The sequence below is a fragment of the Plecotus auritus genome, assembly GCF_963455305.1.
Source record: "Plecotus auritus genome assembly, chromosome: 1".
NCBI classification, from domain to species: Eukaryota; Metazoa; Chordata; class Mammalia; order Chiroptera; family Vespertilionidae; genus Plecotus; species Plecotus auritus.
This window is the reverse complement of record NC_137770.1, coordinates 101,358,231-101,381,910: the sequence shown is the minus strand read 5'-3', so window position 1 is coordinate 101,381,910 and position 23,680 is coordinate 101,358,231. Positions and strand designations below refer to the sequence as shown.

The window sequence follows — 23,680 nt, the reverse complement described above, 5'->3', positions numbered from 1 at the left end:
TTACCCATTTCTACTTCTCTCAAAATGCCATGCTAGATTTGTAAGGGTTAACATCTAAACTGATCCCAGCCTTAAGAAAATAGCAAAATGGTTTATTAATGTTCATGGTAAAATGAACTTAAAGGCAAGCTTGGTAGAGTAACATATATCTTTTGAATCTGACCTCTACTCTGCTTTGCTGCTGCCACCCCTCTCCTTACCCGCAATTCTCTCTTTCCTTCTTGAAACTAAAGGAGAAGCAAAGCATTAAGAATGAAATATTTTTTTGGCTTACTCTACTTTGGTTGTTTCCATCAAGAAACTTCTCTTGAGAAACTTCAAATTTATGCTAAAAAACATACATTTTGCCTCAATGATCAAAATATTTTAGAAGCTCCACATATGACTATATCATAAATACTGATGAATTATTTTCACTCATATTTTTTGCTGTGTACTGGATTTTCAAGGTTATTTGTTTTGACCTTTGAGATAAATTTGAATGATGCGTCTACAGTTAGTTAATTTTTCTCTTTGTTTATCAGGTACCGAGTTTGAGGGTGCAGTCATAGCTCTCTTTCATTTACTGGCCACCAGGACTGACAAAGTCCGAGCTTTAAGGGAGGCTTTCTACCGTCAGAACTTACCCAATCTCATGAACCTCATTGCTACTGTTTTTGTGTTTGCTGTTGTTATATATTTTCAGGTAAGTATAATTTCTTTTTGAAGTAAGTGGGATGTGGATTTTTATTTTGCTCTTAAAGAGAATGCTATTTGAAATGTTAGTTTCTAATAAGTCAGTGTTTCAAAATCTAGTCAAGCAAATAATTCCTTTAGAGACGGAGGTGTAAATAACAAAAAGTAGAATGAAAATGAAATAGAAAGGGATTTCTGTTGCATGCCTCTCTGTGGAAGGGTTAAGTTTTATTAGCATTATCTTTTCATACTCCCTACTGTTTCTGTTTTGGCTTTCTGTATTCTTTATATGATACTAGAGGCCCGGTACACAAAATTTGTGCACTGGTGTGATCCCTAGGCCTGGCTGGCAATCAAAGCGCTGCTCGCCGTCTGCAGGGTGATTGGCAGGGCAATTGGGCCCCTGCCCGACTCCCTCAGCACCTGGGAGCCAGGTGGCAGTCCCGCCCCCGCTGCCACTGGTTGCCATCTGTGGGGTGATTGGCGGGGCAATTGGTGGGGCGATTGGGCCCCGCTTGCACTCACCTTAGCCTGGCGCCACCTGCTCATTTGCTCCACCATCCCGCTGCAGTCCCGCTCTTGTTGGGGCCCATCGGGGCTGCCAGTGCCGCATCGCCGACCCCGCCATATTCCACGCTGCCCCCTGGTGGTCAGCACACATCATAGTGAGCGGTCAAAGTCCCGGTTGAACTCCCAGTCGAGGGGACAATTCGTATATTATGCTTTTATTATATAGGATTATATAGGATGTACAGTTCCTCTTACTCTGAATTTTCACTTTGTAGGGATTTCGTGTTGACTTGCCCATCAAGTCGGCTCGGTATCGAGGACAGTACAGCAGCTACCCCATCAAGCTCTTCTACACCTCGAACATCCCCATTATTCTTCAGTCAGCCTTGGTGTCAAACCTCTATGTTATTTCCCAGATGCTGTCTGTTCGATTCAGTGGCAACTTTTTAGTTAATTTACTAGGACAGTGGGCAGTGAGTATTTTATTATTTATTCAAGTGTTTTCATTTATTATAATTTGCATTTCCTGGTTATATTTTTAACTGAAAGAGATGAGTCATAATTGAAGTAGTCCCTATAACATTTTCAGAGTCACTTAAGTAGGAAGCATTTTTGCATCTCCTTTGAATGATCTTTTAGGCTAAAATCACATGGTTCTCATGATTCTCTGTTTTGTAATCTCATTCCACTATTGTCTGGAATAATGTTTTAAAAAAGAAGCTATTTGTTGATAATATATGGAATACAGAAGTCAACCTTTCCTGTTTCTCCCTGTTTTTCATAGCCTGAATGGCACTAAACTAGTTTGTGATTAACTGGGCTGGAGACAGGCATGTAATTACTAAACTGAAGAGAGAACAGATGCTAGAAATAGAATCCAGTAAATTCTGACTTCCTTTTATAGGTGCTCGGTATCAGAGCTTCTTCTAAAGCAGTCCAGCTACATTGTTATTGAAGTGTTATTGTGGGATTGGATTGAATTCTGATAGGTTTAAATTCTATCACCTGACCAAGGAGTATTTTTCTCCTTTAAAACTATAGAATTAAAAAATACTAAGATCCTTTATTCTTTTGCAGAGTATGTAATTCTGGAATTTGTATTGCACTAAAGAATATTACTTTTAGTCATTATACTGAAGTTTGGTGCTTAATGTATTGTGCATTTATCTTAATATGCTATCTTTTACATTATAAGTTATAGTGACTGATATATCTTTGCTTTTACTGAAGGTAATTTTTAAAAGAAGTTTAACAGGGTAAGACAGTGGTTTTTGAATGTTATTTGGAGGAAATAGGATTTGCTCTATTTATAATACTCCTTTTCCATTCATTTAACAGAAATTTGGTTACCTGTGATGAGGGGAGGAATCTTTTTCTCCCCTCATGAACTAATAGTCCAGCTATAATTATTACTATAAAAATTTCAAAGTAATAAGTGCATTGAATGGTTGTATAGAATATGTTGTCACCTTGACTAATATTTTTTTTAAATGAGAGAATTATTGGGGAATTGAATTTGTCTATAAACAGTGCTTTTTATTTGGTAATATTAATTCTAGGGACACAGTAAAAGAATCATTTGGAAGTATAAGTTCAAGAATCAAGATAAATTAATCTTTGCAACCAGAAATTTCTTTCTCACACCCTATATCCCAAAATTTTTATTTAATAAGAGTAAATACATGCTGGTCCCATTTCTGTTATTACAAAAATTCTTAAATATTTGTGTTGCTAAAAATCCCATTGTATATATGTATCAAGACTCTTATACAAACAAATAATGTTTAGGCAGTGCGTTGTTAGACTTCTGTCAATATTTCAATTGATTACATTCTTTTTTTTTTTTTTTTAAATATATTTTATTGATATTTTACAGAGAGGAAGGGAGAGGGAGAGAGAGCTAGAAACATCGATGAGAGAGAAACATCGATCAGCTGCCTCCTGCACACCTCCCACTGGGGATGTGCCCGCAACCAAGGTACATGCCCTTGACCGGAATCGAACCCGGGACCTTTCAGTCCACAGGCCGACGCTCTATCCACTGAGCCAAACCGGTTTCGGCTGATTACATTCTTAATAGAATACTTTGAAATGAAAGAATCATGTGTAAGGAAGGGTTTTAATGTGTTGCATACTCTTTTTATGTTTTTATTATCTTTTGTTGAAAGTATTACAGATGTACCCTTCTTCTTTTCCCCATTGACCCCCCTCCTCTCTGCTTCTGCCCGTTCCCCAGGCCTTCATTGCATACTCTTATATAGTTTAGAAAATTTCAGATTCTAAATGTAATAAGAGATTGACTATAGCCCTAGTTGGTTTGGCTCACTGGCAGGGGTGGGCAAACTTTTTGACTCGAGGGCCACAATGGGTTCTTAAACTGGACCGGAGGGCTGGAACAAAAGCATGGATGGAGTGTTTGTGTGAACTAATATAAATTCAAAGTAAAGGAGCGGAGGGGAGAGCAAGAGAACCGGATAGAACAGCCGGATCCGGCCCGCGGGCCGTAGTTTGCCCACGGCTGGGATAGAGTGTTGGCCTGAGGACTGAAGGGTCCCAAGTTCGATTTTTGTAAAGGGTGTGTGCCTTGGTTGGAGGCTCAATTTCTTTCTCACATAGATGTTTCTCTCTGTCTCTCCCCATCCCTTCCACTCGCTCTAAAAAAAAAAAAAAAAAAAAGAATGGAAAAATATCCTCAGATGAGGATTAATTGGAAAAAAAGAGATTGACTATAAATGTAGTCTTATTTCTATCTTCTCATAGATTTTTTTTCTTAAATCACTCTTCTGTTATTAATATATCTACATCTTTATGTAAGAGATGCTCACTATATAATTTTGAAGGAATGAAGAGATTAGATATAAAAGCAAATCCTTAAGTTATTCATAGCCATTAGCTGTAGGTGCTTTGAGCTTAAACCATTGTCATAATTTTTGAGGAGTTTGAAAAGTTATAAAAATGTATGCTTGACAAGTTAGGTTGGCCATTTGTTCTTTTCCTTCTTGTTCTGTAGGATGTCAGTGGGGGAGGACCTGCTCGCTCTTATCCAGTGGGAGGCCTTTGTTACTATCTTTCTCCTCCTGAGTCTATGGGTGCCATATTTGAGGATCCTGTCCATGTGGTTGTTTATATCATCTTTATGCTGGGATCATGTGCATTCTTTTCCAAGACGTGGATAGAGGTGTCTGGTTCCTCAGCCAAAGATGTAAGTATTTGGTTTATTTCAAAATAAAAATTATTTATAAATTTTAGATGTCAGATCTTATTTTTGTAAATTAAACTTTAATTCATACATTAATAATGAGGTAATATGACCTCCCCATAGGGTTAAAAATTGGTTCCTGGTAGGTGAAACATAGACTTTACAATGGTTTGTGACTTTCCAAAGCTCAACCCTACCTGACAAAACATTATTTCTTAGTATTAATTTTTCTTAAGGGAGGTAATAGTGAAAAATGATTGAGAACACTGGTTTAGTTTATCGGTAACGTGGTTGTGTAGTATTGTAGCCTCAGTATCCTCAGGTTTAATAGGAATGATATGCCACTGCCTACTTCGGTGTTCCTGTTACCTTACTTATTAGTGTGTAGAAAGCACTTCACACAGAACTGGGTAGATAGTGAACAGTGAAATGTTAGTTTGATTTTAAAAGTTGTGTTTCTCTCGACAGGTAGCTAAACAGCTTAAAGAACAGCAAATGGTAATGAGGGGCCACAGAGATACCTCTATGGTCCATGAGCTTAATAGGTAAGGTCATTTGATTTCATCCTTTGCACGGTGGGGGCATTTCTTGCCAAATGTTATTCTTTATTTGTTTAAATTCGTATTTTCAGCATTTCTACTTCACACAAAAGGACCAAAATTTAACATAAAAGTTAATTGTTCTCCACATCAAAATGACAACTAAATTAGTTTAATTGGAATTGTGTTCCCCTTCACAGCTCAGCCAAGTGTTAAGATGTAGATGGGAGGTTCTCATTGTTGGCTGGCTGTACAGAAAATCACCTGGGAGCTTTTAAAAACTACTAACATCCCATCTTCAGGAATGGTGATTTCTTTGGTCTGGAGTGAGTGGGTTCCAGTTTTTTGATAACAGCTTTATTGGTATAATTCACATACTGTGTAATTCACTCATTGGAAGTATATGGTTTAGTGTTCTTAATTTTTAAAAAAATTTTAGTATGTTCAGAGTGTGTAATCATTATATTCTAATTTTAAAAACATTTTCACCACTCAGAAGGAAACCTTGTACCCATTAGTTAGTTCTTATTCCAACCCCATCTTCCCCTCCCTCCAGCCCCAGGAAACTTTTTACCCTGTCTCTATAGATTTGCCTATTCTGAACATTTCATACATAAGGAATCATATATGTGATCTTTTGTGAATAGCTCTTTTTACTTAGCATAGTGTTTTCAAAGTTCATCCATTTTCTGTGAATATTCCATTGTGTGGATAATAACGTTTTGTTTATCCATTCATTAGTTGATAGATATTTGGGTTGTTTCCACTTTTTGGCCATTATGAATAATGCTGTTATGAACATACTTGTAGAAAGTATGCTGTTATGAACATACTTGTAGAAAGTATGTGTGGAAGTATGTTTTCATTTCTCTAGGAATGGAATTGTTGAGTCATACAGTAATTGTTTCACATGTTGAGGAACTGCCTTACAGCTGTATGTGTGTGAAGGTTCCAATTGCCACACATCCTCTCCAGCACTAGTTTTTGCTTTTTGATTAGTATATAGCCATCTACTGGGTATGAAGCGATATCTCATTGTGGTTTTTATTTGCTTTTCCTTGACGAGAAATGATGTTGAGCATCTTTTTATGTGTTTATCAGCCATTTGTGTATTGTCTTTGGAGAAATGTCTGTTCAAATATTTTGCTCATTTTAATTTGTTTTTTTGTTAATCCTCACCAAAGGATATTTTTCCCATTGATTTTTGAGAGTGGAAGGGAGAGAGGAGGGTGAGAGAGAGAGAGCCAAGACATTGACGTGAGAGAGACACATGGATTGGTTGCTTCCTGAAGGTGCCCCCACCTGGGTTGGGGATCAAACCAAAGTATGAGATAATATGTTCGTGACTGGGAATCAAATCCCCACCCTTTGGTCCCTGGGCCAATGCTCTAACCACTGAGCTAAACCAGCCAGGGCTATTTTGCTCATTTTTAATTGTGTTTTTTTTGATACTGAAAGATTAAAGAATATTTTGGATGTCTCTTGTTAGGTATATTATTTACAAATATTTTGTCATTCTTTGGGTTGCCCTTTCACTTTCTTGATGGTATCCTTTGACGAACAACTTTTTAATTCTGATGAAGTTCAATATATCTGTTTTGTCTTTGGATGCTTTGTGCTGCTGTTGTATCTAAGAAACCATTGCCTAACCCAAGGTCACAAAGATTTATTTCGTTTCTCTTAGGAGTCTCAGCTCTTAGATTTCAGTCTGTGATCCACTTTAAACTAAGTTTTGTTTGGTGTGAGATAGGCAGATTCTTTCTTTTGCATGTGGATATCCAATTGTTCCATAATTATTTGTTGAAAAGGCACTAGTATTTATATTTGAATTTCATTTATTGAGAACATAGACTGCAGAGAATAGTATAATGAATCTGCATGTACCCATGTATATCTAGCTTTAATAGTTATTATTCTGTCATTCAACCCTAATCTTTTTTCTTTTTCTTTCTGGAGTATTTTAAATACAATCCCATTATTTTTAACAGTTCTCCAGGTGGTTATAACATGCAGCCAAGGTCCAGTTACTGTTGGAAGAAGATTATCCAAATCTTGTCACATAAATATTATATTTAGAAATAATTTTAAAATTCACTGTTCATTTAGAAGAGGGAGCTAAAGGTTACCCATTTTAAAATATTAAACATTTTAATACTTAAATCTAGTTGAGGATTCTGATCTGATCAAAATCATGTATTGCCTTTCTTGGCTGTTAACTGGCTTTTCAAAATCAGGGAGTAAGTCATTCCCTTAGTCAGTTTTCATGAACATGTAACCACCATGGACAACCCATCAGTACTGCAGACTTCTCTGTTAGATTAATCACACTTCAACATAACATATTATTGCTTCTGTTGCCCCTTTTCAGTTCCCTCTGCTGCCTGACTTGGTTTTGTCTTCTAGGTATATCCCCACCGCAGCTGCATTCGGCGGTTTGTGTATTGGCGCCTTGTCAGTGTTGGCCGACTTCTTAGGGGCCATTGGCTCTGGCACTGGAATTCTGCTTGCAGTCACTATTATTTATCAGTATTTTGAAATATTTGTTAAGGAACAGGCTGAAGTAGGTGGGATGGGTGCTTTGTTTTTCTAAATGTTCCAATATTTTTGTGTGAAGGGAAAACATTTTGACACATTGTTTTTGTCAAATAATGCTGACTCTCCATTTCTCCCCTCATTTTTTTTTTTTTAAGTGCTAACTGTCCCATTTTTGAAATGGGCACTGAGCTTAAGTCTGTGTGCAGCATTAGTACCAGCTGCCTTAAAACTGAAGTTTACATTACTCGTTAGAAAATATACATGTAGTGTTGCCTGTGATGCTGGAAACCAATGTACCTGCCTTGCCATGTTCAGTTTTGACGGTGAGGTAATGTGGATCAGTTTTGCACACATTCAAAACACTCAATATTTCCCCCACTTGTTTAAAAATAAATATAGTTCAAATTGCCACTTTCCAGTGTTTTGGGCTTATCTATATTTTAGATATAATTTTTATACTTTTTGTGTAGTATCCATGTTCCAGCCCTCCCTCTTCATCCCTTCCCTTTTGTCCCTTCTCAAAGCAGCCACTTAGCCCAGATGGGAAAGTCAAGCTTCTTCAAGCTTCTGTCATTAGAAAAACTGCTTATAATTACTGTTCATGTTTTCCATTCTTCTTTCTTCCCAGTGACAGCACGGTTGGTGCTGTTTTTACTGTATTGGCTATGCCTTTGAATTCCAAGTCACTTGAGAAAGCTCTTTCAAGATACTGTGCCCCAGTTGTGTTTTTCTTTTTTTAAATCCCTAAAGTAGAGACATAATTCTCAAGCAATGTCTGTAGTTCAGTGGGGGTGAACAATGAGTAATTCATGCTAGGAATCTGTGTACGTTGTTGTACTTTGTAGCAGCAACATGAGTGTAAACTAGACAATAAACTTTTATTTAATACAACTGTTTCAGTTGTGTTGGAAAAATAAAAAATTCTGAAATTAAATGTTTTGTGTAGGTTCATTGTATTCATACAAAATCTATCCTGAGATGCCTATTGCAAAAGGTAAAATGTAATTAGTTTAGTGCATGATCCTAAAATATTGAGGGAGAGAGGATCCAAGATGGAGGCGTAGGTAAACACCTAAACTGCTGCCTCGCACAACAATTTTAAAACTACAACTAAAAGACAAAACGTCTATCACCCAGAACCACGGGAAAGCTGGCTGAGTGAAAGTTCTACAACTAGAAGGAAAGAGCAAACAGCATTGAGGGGTGCACAAGCGCGGAAAAGCTGAGGTACGGAGACACGCTAATCGGGAGCGCTGCTGTTTTCAACCCGAAGGTAGATAAGCTCCCGATTACTCCGAACTCCAGTTTCTGGGGAGACGCGGGGGACCCAAACTCCTATGGGGAGAAGCTGGACTATCTGCCGTGGGGTTGGAAAGTGAGGGAGGCTTGCTTGCAGGGCTGCGCGCAGGAATAATTGTTTACTGTGCTGGGGTGCAGGACGAGGGGACACGGTCAGAATGCAGAGCTGGTCAGAGATGCAGAGCCGGCTTCTGGCAGCCATCGCTGTTTGCCACGCCCTAGCCTAGTCACGCCCTGAGACCCCGCCCCGCACAACCTACAAACCCACCCAAGCTCCAACCAGCGGCTTTAGCATATGAATGGTCTGCCCTATCGCAGATTAACCCAGCAAACTTGCAGCCCAGGTCAGACAGCTCCAAAACCTCCAAAACCCAAGCAAAGAGGAGAAAACTGTAGTCCTCGCTGTAGCGCCTGCTGGGTGGCCTCAGACAGTAGCTGACCTGCACCCCATTGGAGATCCAGAACCCAGTGTACCTAGTGGTCAGTGTGAGACACCAGAATTCAACTCCTCACACCCATAAGTGACACATTCAAGAGGCAGACTCAGTGAGCACCAAAGCCCCACTGAAACAAGTCCTGCACCATAAGTGTGTCTCCAGCACAGCAGTTCTTCCATTATAGACATAGCGGGTCCTCACAGCCAATTGGCCTGGAGGTCAATTCCTCCCAGTGTACCAACAGCAATCAAGGCTTAACTACACCAAGACTTTGCACTCAGCCCACAAAAGGGTGTACCAAAGGCGTCTACCTCAGGTGATTGGGGAGGCTGAGCTACTGGCCCCTAGAGGTCACCTACCACACAAAGCCACTCCATCAACACAAGGAAGCAACAAAATGCGGAGACCAAGAAACATGTCACGAATGAGAGAAATGGAGGAACGCAAACTACTGGACGACATAGAGTTCAGAACCACATTTATAAGGTTACTCAAGAATCTTCTAAAAACCGCTGAGGAACTTAGTGAGACCTTTAAGGATCTTAATGAGAATACCAAAAAAAATGGAAAAGGACCAGTCAGAAATTAAGCATACACTGTCTGAAATAAAGAATATACAGAAACTCAACTGTAGATCAACGTACCCCAAGAATCAAACCAAAGATCTGAAATATGAGGAAACAAAAAACACCCAACCAGAAAAACAAAAAGAAAAAATCCAAAAATATGAAGATAGTGTAAGGAGCCTCTGGGACAACTTTAAGCGTACCAACATCCGAATTTTTGGGGTGCCAGAAGAAGAGAGAGAGCAAAATATTGAAAACCTATTAGAAGAAATAATGACAGAAAACTTCCCCTACCTGGTGAAAGAAATAGACTTACAAGTTCAGGAAGCACACAGAACCCCATACAAGAGGAATCCAAAGAGGACCACACCAAGACACATCATAATTAAAATGCCAAGGGCAAAAGACAAAGAGAGAATCTTGAAAGCAGCAAGAGAAAAACGGTTAGTTACCTTCAAGGGAGCACCCATACGACTGTCAGCTAATTTCTTGGCAGAAACTATGCAGGCCAGACGGGAGTGGCAAGAAATATTCAAAGTGATGAACAGCAAGAACCTACAACTAAGATTACTCTACCCAGCAAAGCTATCATTCAGAGTTGAAGGTCAGATAAAGAGCTTCACAGACAAGAAAAAGCTAAAGGAGTTCATCACCACCAAACCAGGATTACATGAAATGCTGAAGGGTGTTCTTTAAGAAGAGGAAGAAGAAGAAAAAGGTAAAGATAAAAATTATGAACAACAAAGTGACATCAAATACATACCTACCAACAAGTGAATCTAAAAATCAAGTGAATAAAAAATCTGAAGAACAGAATGGACTGGTGAATATAATAGAATCAGGGACATAGAAAGGAAGTGGACTGACAGTTCTCAGGGGGGAGGGGGTGTGAGGGGTACGGTAAGAGATTGGACAAAAAGCTTACACCTATGGATGAAGACGGTGGGGGGGCAAGGGCATGGGGTGGGGTGGGGAATCAGGTGGAGGGAAGCTATGGGGGAAAAAAAAGAACACCTGTAATAATCTGAACAATAAAGATTTATTAAAAAAAAATAAAATATTGAGGGACAGTGACCAACTTAAGGTTGCTCAGTTATGTCACTAACATTTGGAAGCAGGAAAACAGTGGTCTTAAATGATATCCCAGTCCCCATTTGAAACAGTAGCAATTCTTTATCAATAATTCATTTTTAAAGCGTGTGTTTTATTGTCCAAAAAGAGATCAGACAATTTTTGAAAAGCTTCCTTTTCAGAAGTATGGTTTTCCTTCGTTGTTTACCTTCTTAGTAAGTGCAGGAAGTATATCTTACTTAGCTTCTGATCACAAAGCCAAATAACTTAACAAGGGCAAGGCAGATAAAGTAAAAACAGGCAGGACAGCCAAGATGGTCAAGCATCCTTGGGCTGAAGACCAGCCATAGAAATAGGGACCTGGTATTATTATATCTGATTTTTTTTTCCCAAGGGAAAGTAAAAAATATGGCTTTTGTGGGAAACCAAATTTTAAATTCTGACAAATTAACAGTGCCAGCCGATGAAAATGTTCAGACTGCAAGTTCTCAAACTGACTAATTTCCAAAGCATAGTCTTTGATGTTTATAGATAATGTAAGTGGCATTAGGGTTATGCTCTAGGATTTAGCTGTCACTTCTACATTGCACTCTTAGGAAGAGCAAAAAAGCAGAAAGGACAATTGGGTTACGTATATCTCTTCATTAATAGTTAAGAGTATGTTTCTCAGTTCCCATGGGAGTGGCTCAGGAAGAGTTCTCTAGTATTTGGAGAGAGGTCTATGCTAGCCTGTATTTTACATGTGCCTTATTTCTTGATTTTGAAGTAGGGTTATAATAAGGGAAATTAGAGGACTTGGTCCTTGAGAGGGAAAAGGATTAAGATCTCTGGAGAATTATGATGCCCATGTTTAAAACATGATCTCACTCATGTGGAATCTAATGAACAAAACAAACTGATGAAGAAAATAGATCCAGAAGACACAGAAGCATGGAACACATTGAAAAATCTCAGAGGGAAGGTGGGGGTGGGTGGATGGGTGGGAAGAGATCAACTAAAGAACTTGTATGCAGGTATATACACATAACCCATGGACACAGACAATAGGGTGGTGAAGGCCTGGGGCAGGGGGTGGGGGCAGGCTAGAAGAGGTCAATGGGGGAGAAAGAGGGGCACATGTAATACTGTATTTTTAGTAATAAATATTTAAAAAATAAACGTGTATGTGTAAGAACAAAAAGGGGTGGGAGGTATAGCACAAGGGAAGGCTACTATTAGAGCAGGTAGTTGGGGCTTAATTTTCATAGTGTATACTGGGAGAGTAAACTTGATCTATGCAGTTCTCTGGTTCTATAATTCTATCAAGTATTATTTAATGATCTTATATTTAGGTTCATAAAAGTATCTAGAAAAGAGAGTGAACCTGTAGACAAATGAACTATATTGCAGCATTTTTGGCATTAGTACCCTGATTTTATCTGGTTCTGAGGGGCCTGGCTAACCCCCTGGGTCAAGGGCTCAAATCATGACTTAGGGCTGGCCAATGAGAGTCATCCTGAGACTTTTCTGGGAGCTAAGCTGAAAAGGCAGTGATCCTAGAGTTGCTGGAAGCCATAACAGTCAACCCAAGAGCCTCGGCTCAGGAGGTAAGAAGATGGCCCAGTAACCCTGGTAGACCTTTTGGATGACATGCATTAGACATGGCATGAGCCAGAAAAAATCCTATTTTTTCCTTTAAAGTAGTTTATAATGGGTTTCTGGTACTTGTTAACCTTGCTGGCTGCACTCATGGTTGAATATCAAGACAATAATGCCCCAAACTATGTAAATCTTATTTCCATGGATTTGATGTTTTAGAACTGCAAGTTACTTTTTTGAGGTAAGGATAGGAAATGAGATTCTCAAATATGTCCACATGCTTTAGAGCAGCGGTTGCCAACCGGTGGTCTGCAGACCACTGGTGGTCCGTGAGGTCCGAAAGGTTGGCAACTGCTGCTTTAGAGAGAAGGGACCTGTATTTTCATTAGCCTCTTAATATTGTTTTAGTGAATGAAATTAACAATTTTTCATTACATAAAAGGTTTACTTTAGTAGTAGGTAGATATGACAATAGCTAAATGTAAACATTTGCTTATGAATGTTACTCTCTATGGATAGTTTTACATACATTGCTACACAGATTAATTCCATATAGCAGATAATTCAAATAGGAGTCCCTATATTGGTTTCTTTTAAACAGTAATGTAATGGTTTTTTTAAACAATATCACTTGTCTATACTCAGCTATAGAATATTTTGTTGTTAATCCTCACTGGAGGATATTTTTTCCACTGATTTTTAGAGAGTGTGGAAGGGAGGGGGAAAGACAGAGTGAGAGGAACATCGATGTGACAAAGAAACATGGATTGGTTACCTCCCGCAGGCAGGGCCCAGGGATCGGATTGAGCCTGCAACTGAGGTACATGTCTTGACAGGAATCAAACCTCTGACCCTTCAGTCCTAGGACCAACGCTCTAACCACTGAGCAAAATCAGCTATAGAATTTTATGTTGGAGCCGAAACCGGTTTGGCTCAGTGGTAGAGCGTCAGCCTGTGGACTGAAAGGTCCCAGGTTCGATTCCGGTCAAGGGCATGTACTTTGATTGCGGGCATGTCCCCAGTAGGGGGTGTGCAGGAGGCAGCTGATTGATGTTTCTCTCTCATCGATGTTTCTAACTCTCTATCCCTCTCCCTTCCTCTATGTAAAAAATCAATAAAATATATTTTTAAAAAAAAGAATTTTATGTTGGGAGTTTGAGGTAGGAATAGTTGACCTAATATAGAATTCAGGTCTCTTCTAACTCCTATTTCTTGGATTAGGTTAGATAACAGCTGAAGTTAAAAAAAAAGGATTAAATATATTTGCATTTAGCATTTAAATGAAGGCTATAGCCTACCTATAATTCCACTAGAGGCCCGGTTCACGAAACTCGTGCACGGGGGTGGGGGGTGTCCCTCGGCCCAGCCTGCACCCTCTCCAATCTGGAACCCCTCGAGGGATGTCTGACGGCCCATTTAGGCCCGATCCCTCTCACAATCCAGGACTGCTGGCTCCCAACTGCTCGCCTGCCTGCCTTCCTGATTGCCCCTAACTGCTTCTGCCTGCCAGCCTGATCACCCCCTAACCACTCCCGCCAGCCTGATTGATGCCTAACTGCTCCCCTGCCAGCCTGTTTGCCCCTAACTGCCCTCCCCTGCAGGCCTGGTCACCCCTAACTGTCCTCCCCTGCAAGCCTGGGACCCAACTGCTCTCCCCTGCAGGCCTGGGTCCCTCCCAATTGCCCTCCCCTGCAGGCCTAGTCACTCCTAACTGCCCTCCCCTGCAGGTCTGGTCTCCCCTAACTGCTCTCCCCTGCAGGCCTGGGTCTCTCTCAACTGCCTTTCCCTGCAGGCCTGGTCGCCCCCAACTTCTCTCCTCTGCCAGCTTGGTCACCCCCAACTGCCCTCTCTTGCAGGCCTGGTCCCTCCCAACTGCCCTCCCCTGCTGACCATCTTGTGTCCACATGGGGGCAGGATCTTTGACCACATGCGGGCAGCTATCTTGTGTGTTGGAGTGATGGTCAATCTGCATATTACTCTTTTATTAGATAGGATAGAGGCCTGGTGTATGGGTGGGGGCTAGCTGGTTTGCCCTGAAGGGTGTCCCGGATCAGGGTGGGGTTTCCCTTGGGGCGTGGGGTGGCCTGGGCAAGGGGCCTGTGGTGTTTTGCAGGCCGGCCACACCCCCTGGTGACCCAAGCAGAGGCCCTGGTATCTGAGGTTTATTTATCTTCTACAATTGAAACTTTGTAGCCTGGAGCGGAGCCAAATCTTCTGCTTGCTCTGTGGCGGCATCCATTTTTTTTGGGATTTATGTATCTTCTATAATTGAAACTTTGTAGCCTTAAGCCGAGGCCTGGGCCGGCCAGGGCTGCGGAAAGCTTGGTTTCCTCCATCTCTGGGGGCAACCCTAGCCTCCTGCTCTTTCCAGCTCCGTGGCTGCTGCCATTTCTGTTTGGATTTATGTATCTTCTATCATTGAAACTTTGTAGCCTTGAGTGGAGGCCTAGGCTGGCAAGGGCAGGAGGAAAGCTTGGCTTCCTCCATTGCCGGGGAAACCCAAGCCGCCCTCTTGCTCTCTGTGGCCGTAGCCATCTTGGTTGGGTTTATTTGCATACTTGCTCCTGATTGGCTTGTGGGCGTGGCTGGTGGGTGTAGCAGAGTGATGGTTAATTTGCATATTACTCTTTTATTATATAGGATAACACCACATGCATTTTTTGTTGTTTTTATTTTATGAAAAAGATAATTTCAAATTTCCATTAAACTTAGCTGAATACAAAGTCTTAGTGAAGGAGACCTTATGGCCTCATTTATAAAACAAAAACATGGTTACTCTCCTCTGGCCTCAAAATTTCAGGAAGGGCACTTCAAATGGCTTTGTATTTGCATGTTTCAGCGCCAGAGCATAGGAATAGACCCTAGCATCCACTGTCAGATGTTCTTCAGTTACCAGTGCTACAGGAAGCAAAGGATACAAGTTAGACAATGATGTTAATAAAAGATAATACCCCTTGTCATTCAGTCAATATTTACTGGGCAATTACTATATACCAGTCCCTATGCTAGATGCAGGTAATACAGTGGTGAACAAGACATTTTCTGCTTCAAAGATCTTACTCTAGTGGAAGAATCTATCTATATATAAAAGCCTAAGTGACCGTGATGACTGAACAACCGGAACAAGTGGTTGACCAGTCGCTATGATGCGCACTGACCACCAGGGGGCAGACACTCAATGCAGGAGCTGCCCCCTGGTAGTCAGTGCGCTCCCACAGCCAACCTCCCAAAGGGTCCCAGGCCCCAGGTGGCAGCTGGCAGGCCCTGATTAGGACTGGGCGAGATGGCCCCCACAGGCCCTGATCGCCGTCCAGGCCTAGGGACCCCACCTGTGCACGAATTTCGTGCACTGGGCCTCCAGTAAAGGATATAAAAGCAGGGTTACATTCCAGCTTGGGACAAGAACAACAAAAAATTAAGAATAAAGACAGAAGAGCATACATTCAGAGATGATGATTTTGTGTGTTAAAATAGCAAAGCTTTATAGATTCACTTTTTCATTTATAGATCACTACTGGACTCTGCTACTATGAAGCTATATAGTGATGAATACTCAGTTATTTATTGAAGACCCATTTGTGTGTCTTTCCCGCTGCTAGTGGATAATTTTGCACATACACGTTAACTGTGTGCATGATAGGATTAGAAATCTATCAAAAATGAGATCTCAGAGCCCTAACTGGCCTGCGGACTGAAGGGTCCCAGGTTCGATTCTGGGTCAAGGGCACGTACCTTGGTTGTGGGCACATCCCCAGTAGGGGGTGTGCAGGAGGCAGCTGATCAATGATTCTAACTCTCTATCCCTCTCCCTCTCTGTAAAAAATCAATAAAATATATTAAAAAAAACAAGAATGAGATCTCAGAATCTTATTACAAAGAACTTTAATGGAGGTTATCAGACTTCAAATTTGTCTTGTTTTCCTAGCCACTTGTTTAGCGACACGCTGAGACATTTTAATCCTTGGAGGCAGGGTTATGTTCTACTCATCTGCATGCAGGTGCTTGGTAAGTGTTGAAAGCTTATTCCTTGTAGCAAACTGAACTCAAGAATCTTCCTTCCTACTTCTCAAATGTTATGAATAAATGATTTCATTACTATCTTTCAATTCTAGTAAAGCTAGGAGAACTGGTTCTTTTACCCCTCCCCCTTCTATATAACCCTTTCTACCTTCCTTCCTCCCTCTCTTGCTCTATATTTCCTGCTTTTCTAAGGCCAGAAGGGATGTTAACTTAGGTGGAAGGAAGAAGGAATTTAAAAAACAGTTTTCTGATAAAAAAAATAATAAAACGATAGAGCATGTAACATTTAAGCACTGTGTGTCAACATTATCCCATTTATTAATGTCTCCTCAGACACAGGGGCTATCTATTGTTCCATACATGAGAAAAGCTCAGAGAGGCTATGAAACTTGTTCAAAGTCATAACTAATAAATGTTTAGCCTCTAATCCAGTCAGATCTGTCAGACTCAAAGTTAAATCCTGCCTGTAATTGATGGTCACGGCTTTATCTAAGGAAATACCTAATAAATTATTGCGTCTTTTCAGTACAAGTATTTCTAATTTTGACTTTGAATTTAGAGGTGGCTTTTACCTTAGGTCTAGTTTTTAAAACAGCAAAGTAGGAATGGAAACTTTCTGGGAATCTGAAATCACATCAGTTTTTGAAAGGCCCACTTTACTTTTCAAACTAACATAGACATTAGAAATGTACTTATATCAAAGAACATCTGTCCATATAACCTTATTTTTTATTTTATTTTAACAAAATCCCTAACAGATGAGCTGGCCAGGAATTTCACAATGTAACTATATGACCAATAATTTACTAAGGGTCACACTGCTAGTTAGTATGGTTCATTATATAGGCACATTGCACTTAGCATATAGTAGATATCAATATTTATGTTCAATTCTCCTTTAACTTATACCTGCACAAAGAACCATCTAACATACTAGCATATTTGAGAATCAGCTAAGTGATATCTAATTATGCCTCTGCATTGTCATGGGTTAAAGATTTAAGGTGTAGAATAGTTTGGACTAATTAGCGGGAATATAATTTTGACTCTTCTATAGTAGAAAAAAAGCCTCTGGCTGAAAGCTTTCATTGACATGGGATGTTTTGCTCTAATTTCAAATTCTATGCCACCAGAAAGGAAAATTATTATTGGCCAACTGCAGCTTTACAATAGTTTCTAGGTATTTGACTTTAAGGAGGAAGAATATAAAGAAACAATTCTATTTAGTTCCCCTTTGCTGGGGATGGGGAGGAGGAAACCAGAGAAAGTTGGATAATAATCTCAGGAAAGCTTACCTTCAAGTCTCTTCATCAGGTCATTCTTTGGTAAGGAAATTACTTCCACAAATTCTAAACAAACAAGTGAAAACAAAGCTAAAGAACAGGAGAGCCTACCAGAACAACACAAAATGCCTGTAGCCATTACCACTACATTAAGCCATATACATTGTCAGCCATTGGGAGTTGAATAACATACCTCCATCTCCTGAAAATAAACAGAAGGAGAATATTTTAGCAAGGCCTGGAGTGGTAAAAACATTGGAAGATTTTTGTGCAAGACAAAAAGAATCTGAGAGTAATAGTCCCTAGACCAGCTGTGGGCAAACTACGGCTCGCGGGCCGGATCCGGCCCGTTCAGCTGTTCTATCTGGCCTGCAGAGCCGAAAGAGCGGAGGGTTCTCTTGCTCTCCCCTCCGCTCCTTTACTTTGAATTTATATTAGTTCACACAAACACTCCATCCACGCTTTTGTTCCGGCCCTCCGGTCCAGTTTAAGAGCCCATTGTGGCCCTTGAGTCAAAAAGTTTGCCCACCCCTGCCCTAGACAAAATGAAAGGTGAGGAGGCAGAGGGTGGCTGCCTGTCAACTTTAGAGGGAGGGAGGGAGGACGGGAGGGAGGAAGGGGAACATTTTCTAATTGCTTAAGATGCTGGAAACTTCACCCATACCACTTCACCTTTTTTGTTGTTAATCCTCACCCGAGGATATTTTTACCATTAATCTTTAGAGAGTGAAAAGGAGGGAGAGAAAGAGAAAAACATGGATGTGAGAGAGACACATTGATTGGTTGCCTCTGGCATGTGCCCCAACCAGGCTGGGGATGGAACCTGCCACCTAAGTGCTTGGGCTGACACTAACCACTGAGCACACCAGCCAGGGCCTTCCATCTTTTCTTAACCTCACTTCAATATCTACACAGTCTGCATGAACATACTGGTCTTTGAAAATAAAAAGGTTGTCCTATATAATAAAAGCCTAACATGCTAAGTGTCCAGTAGGCCATTCAACCAATCAAAGCGTAATATACTAATGATATGCTAAGGCCCTCTCAACTGCTTGCTATGATGTGCACTGACCACCAGGGGGCAGACAGTCGACCGGTTGACCAGTTGCTATGACGTGCACTGATCACCAAGAGGCAGACAGTCGACCGGTTGACCAGTTGCTATGACGTGCACTGACCACCAAGAGGCAGACGCTCTGACCAGTAGGTTAGCTTGCTGCTGGGGTCCGGCTGATCGGGACTGAGCAAGATGGGCAGGACATGCCCTGGAGGCCTCCTGGCGTCCCTCCCTGGCCTCTATCATGCACAGGTGGGGTCCCTTGGCCCGGCCTGCTCCCTCTCACAATCCAGGACCCCTCAGGGGATGTCAGAGAGCCGGTTTTGGCCCGATCCTGCAGGCCAGGCCGAGGGACCCCACTGGTGCATGAATTCATGCACCGGGCCTCTAGTAAGAATATAATAGAAGCCTGGGTCACAAAATTTATCATGTTCACCATTTTTAAAGTTATAATTCAGTGGTATTAAATAGGTTCACATTGTTGTGCAAACATCAGGACTATCTCCAGAACTTTTTCATCATCCCAAATGAAAACCTGGTACCCATTAAACACTAACTTCCCCATCCCTTTACCTCTATCTGTTTTCTGTCTCTATGAATGCACTAACTCCAAGTATCTCATATTAGTGCAGTCACACAATATTTGCCCTTCTGAGTCTGGCTTCTTTCACTTAGCACAATGTTTCCAAGGTTTATCCAAGTTATAGCATGTATCAGCACATTTTAGTCTCTTACGGCTGAATGTTATTCCATTATATGAATGTACAACATTTTGTTATCCATTCATCTGTTAATGGAACCTTGGGTTGCTTCTACCTTTAGGGTACTATAAGATGCTATATGAACATTGGTGTACACGTTATCTGTTTGAGCCCCTGCTTTCAATTTCTGGGAGTATAATTAGGTATATACCTATGAGTGTAATTGCCACATCAATTTGCTACTTTAAAAAATCAAGCATTTAAAATAAGCTGCAATGGGATACCAAAACATTTAGGAACTAAAGGATGGGAAATGGAAAATATCACTCTCATACAGGATTTCTTGTGGTGTACATATGATCACCTTGTTTAAGGGGTGGTGAGGAATTGAGAGAGGCATTGAAGCTTCTAATTCCAAACTTGCAAAGAAATAAAGAGCAAAGAATTTACTAAAAGGTTTTCTAAATAATGGAACTCAATAAGAAGAGTTAAGCTGCTGTTCTGTAATAATTACTTATGCCATTGCTATAAATATGAAGACAGAAATCAGTGATTTTGATGATCTTCATTACTATTTAACTTCATACAGAAAATATGGAAATGTGTAATTTAACATTTTATTTAAAGAAAACATAAAAATAAAATAAGAGGTAGGAGAAAAATGCTAAAATACACAAGATTATGAAAATAGCCAGGAATGTTAATGAAACTTCTGCAAAAGACAATTATTCTTTTGACCAATCAAAAATCAATCCAGGAACTTAGAAGTTAAAAGATATTTAATGGAGTTCATCTACCTTCAATGTAGCTCACTTACCTGGATTTGGCTTGGGTCTTACATTTTCAGCCTCATCTCCATTAATAGTTACTGTCACGATGTGTGTGGTACAGTTTGACAAACCTGGATCCATACATATAGCTATGGAGAGAAGCAGCAGGTCATCTTTACAGACACCAGTCAGATGTCATATTTCATGACTTAAATGTCTTCGGAAGAAAACTGGTCTCCTAATTCCTTTAACAAAGAATTTATGCAGGAAAACTAGTTTTATTCTAGTCAGTATATGCTGTAGGACTGTAGAGCATAGAAGTAGTCAGTACTCATATTTTCCCCAGAGTTCCTGCGTAACATTTGGTAAGCCTGAGGAGTTAGATGGTACGACTGACATGTTGTAAATCCTTTTCATGGCATGTGCATAAGGTGTGTATATAATAAAGCTCAGATGTGAGAAACTCTGGAAGGCAACACAATTTCCTAATTCTTCTCCAGTTTCAGGTCCTTCCTGTTCAAACTTCCTCTCATTTGGATAAGACGGGAAGTTTACGTGCCCAAATCTAATTAGGATTTCTCTTCAGTGAATTAGCTGAAATAAAAGTTATCTGAATTCTGCCCATAAAGAACACCCAAAGAATCAATCCTTTTATACACAGAAGAATCTTGTCCCAAATGCACCCCTGGAAAGCAATACAAACCTGGAGAACATTCAGCAACATCACCTTTATAGCCAGTTTCTTCTTCCAGCTCTCGCAAAGCAGCTGCTTCTGGGCTTTCATTATCATCTATGAGACCTGGAAGTCCAAATCATTTGTGAGGTGGGAGACGGAAGTCCACTTTTCTTTGAGCCTCTCCTAACACAGCTGCTGCTGAGCTACGTGAGAAGAATCAGAGGATTGTGAAAAGTGGTCTTACAGATAAAGCTGAGGATTGGAACTTTTATAGGAAAAAAAAAAAAAGGACAAAAGCATGAAACCCTAGGCAGATTAAGTTGGTTCTGACAGTCCTCATCTGTTCTCTTACTTAGACCTAGATTGTTTTCCAAGCATCTCAGCACTAACTAATGTTCTCTACAGCACAGGCAGCATCATCTGTGAGGACAAGTGGCTTGGTGGTGCTGACTGGTCCAGGTTTTGGACCTAGCTATGTGACTACAGTACAGGAAACCTGTTAACTTTGTTTCCTCTTACGTAAGATGGGGACAGTTGTTACCTATCCCACCTTCCTCCCTCACAGAACAATATGGAGACCCTGTAGTGAAATGCCAAGATGAAGATCACTTCTGAGGAAGAAAAACAGAAAGGACAGAACTGAAGTCTGGTGGACTTTAACTACTATGGTCATTGTGAGAAGAGGAGAGAGGTCAAGTGGGAGGAGGACAGTAGCAACTCTGAGTCATTTTCCTGAAAGGAAAAAAATTGCAAAAAGAAAGGTGAAATATAGGCTATTCTATTAATTTCTTTAGTGAAATGGCAAGTAAATAAGAAAGAAAATAAAGTTGTGAATTATACATTACAGAATGGGATGGTGTTTAAAAATATAAAACTTAAACCACTAATGATAAAAGCAATCTAATCTCTTCTGATGGAACAAACCAATTAAATATTATAATACACTGCGTAAGTTCTAGATAGCTTAACTTACTGTGCAACTGAAAAAATATTTTAGTGGAAATTAAAACAATTTATTTGGCCTACATACATGCAGGAAGGTCAAGGTATCTTTTCCATTCATAGTTTTTGGAGTCTGGCCTAGTTATTACTATAAATTTCTTGTCAGAGGCAGATTGCTAGTGATAGAAGATGAAGTAAATTGACAAATTAGCGAAAAGCAATTACTCAAAGAGGCTAGAAAGAATGTGGGAAAGGAGGGAAGGTGGCTTGGAAAGGTGAGCTGTGACACCACCTTTCTATCACCTCTATGGGTTATTGTGGCTGGAGGTTCTTCACTACAGAAATGGTTTTATTGAACTTAAAAGCCCAGGGACAGATACAAAGGTGTTAAATGTCTAAACCCTGCAGTACTCAGGTTCTGCCGTGGCTCTGTCCGACAAGTCCCAAGAAGCAGTTCTGGTTCCCTGTGTGTAGTGACTCACCTGCAGGGAATTCCAGACAGTAGCTTCCCATGGGTGGACGGAACTGTTTCACCAGAATGATACATTCATAATGAAGAGTTCTTTGCAGTACTGGGATAATTGTCACACCTGTCACCAGGAAATAAAACGAAGTGTCTAATGAAAGGTCAGTCATGCTAGCAATCTGTTTACAGCAATCTAACTAAAATCCCATATTTTAAGAAATGCTGCATCTGAAATCTACCTTATTTTTACCACTAGCAATAGGGAGTTAAAAGCTACAGTACTGCCCTGACCGGTTTGGCTCAGTGGATAGAGCATCGGCCTGCGGACTGAAGGGTCCCAGGTTCGGTTCCGGTCAAGGGCATGTACCTTGGTTGCGGGCACATCCCCAGTAGGGGTTGTGCAGGAGGCAGCTGGTCGATGTTTCTCTTTCATCGATGTTTCTGACTCTCTGTCCCTCTCCCTTCCTCTCTGTAAAAAATCAATAAAATATATTAAAAAAAAAAAAAAAAAAAAAGCTACAGTACTGGCAGTGAACTTGTAAGTTATTCTCACTTAGAAATGTAATTATAGAGTCTCCCTGGCCAGTGTGTTAAGTGGTTAGAGTGTTGGCCCATCCACTGAAGGGTCACAGGTTTGATTCCTGGTCAGGGCAGATACCCAGGTTGTGGGTTCGAGCCGCAGTCAGGGCAGGTGTGTGAGGCAATTGATCAAGTTTCTCACACTGATATTTCTCTCTCCCTTTCCCTTCCTCTCTCTCTAGAGTCAATGAAAAACATATCTTTGGGTGAGGATTTTTAAAATGTAATTAAAGAACAAACAATCACACTTCCATGTTGTTTATAAATCAAGTGAGTTACTTGGCCTTACAACAAAAACAAAAACCCACTGGGTTCTAGAAAACACAAACTGCCCAGGAGAAGTACCCTCCCCGCCCCCCGCCAACACTTTCCCAGCTGGGAAAAACAGCACCATGCAATTACGCTGTTTGCTTCCAGTAAAAAACAGAACAGAATGGAAAAATAAAAGGGAAAAATAATAAAGACGTATTCTCTAAATTCCCCTAGACCAGAGGTGAATTTCAGGATTGTTTCTGGGACCTTTGCAGTCAAACCATTCATTCTTGGGATGGTAAGTAAACTGAATGAATAGTTGTTTCTTAATCCCATTTCCTTATCCTATTTAATAAAAGCCTAATATGCTAAGTGTCTGGCCAGCTGTTCAACCAATCAAAGCATAATATGCTAATGATATGCTAAGGCCGCTCAACTGCTTGCTATGATGTGCACTGACCACCAGGGGCAGACAGTCGACCAGTTGCTATGATGTGCACTGACCATCAGACACTCCAACCAGTA

At 40.5% G+C, this 23,680-nt stretch overlaps 2 protein-coding genes across 8 annotated transcripts in view; one reads left to right on the top strand and one right to left on the bottom strand.

Annotated features, from left to right (window-relative positions):
• SEC61A2 (SEC61 translocon subunit alpha 2) overlaps nucleotides 1-8,392 on the top strand; it is a 34,418-nt gene extending 26,026 nt beyond the window's left edge. Inside the window, exons 8-12 of the mRNA XM_080660047.1 lie at nucleotides 525-685; nucleotides 1,461-1,658; nucleotides 4,196-4,387; nucleotides 4,853-4,929; nucleotides 7,327-8,392. Coding sequence (XP_080516173.1) covers nucleotides 525-685; nucleotides 1,461-1,658; nucleotides 4,196-4,387; nucleotides 4,853-4,929; nucleotides 7,327-7,513 — 815 coding nt within the window. The 3' untranslated portion in view covers nucleotides 7,514-8,392. The remainder of the gene's footprint in view (nucleotides 1-524; nucleotides 686-1,460; nucleotides 1,659-4,195; nucleotides 4,388-4,852; nucleotides 4,930-7,326) is intronic.
• A 6,685-nt stretch (nucleotides 8,393-15,077) lies between these two features.
• The window catches only part of NUDT5 (nudix hydrolase 5), a 63,207-nt gene continuing 54,604 nt past the window's right edge, over nucleotides 15,078-23,680 (bottom strand). For 3 of the 7 annotated variants that reach the window (XM_080659985.1, XM_080659980.1, XM_080659981.1), the window contains 5 exons: nucleotides 22,341-22,448; nucleotides 20,944-21,039; nucleotides 20,288-20,389; nucleotides 17,725-17,778; nucleotides 15,078-15,307 (listed from right to left, as the gene is read on the bottom strand). In XM_080659985.1, the coding sequence (XP_080516111.1) occupies nucleotides 15,198-15,307; nucleotides 17,725-17,778; nucleotides 20,288-20,389; nucleotides 20,944-21,039; nucleotides 22,341-22,448 (470 nt within the window). In that variant the 3' untranslated portion in view covers nucleotides 15,078-15,197. Of the gene's footprint in view, nucleotides 15,563-17,724; nucleotides 17,915-18,780; nucleotides 20,390-20,943; nucleotides 21,040-22,340; nucleotides 22,449-23,680 lie in introns of those variants that run through there. The other 4 variants (XM_080659983.1, XM_080659984.1, XR_013960119.1 and 1 more) reach the window with 3 other exon arrangements.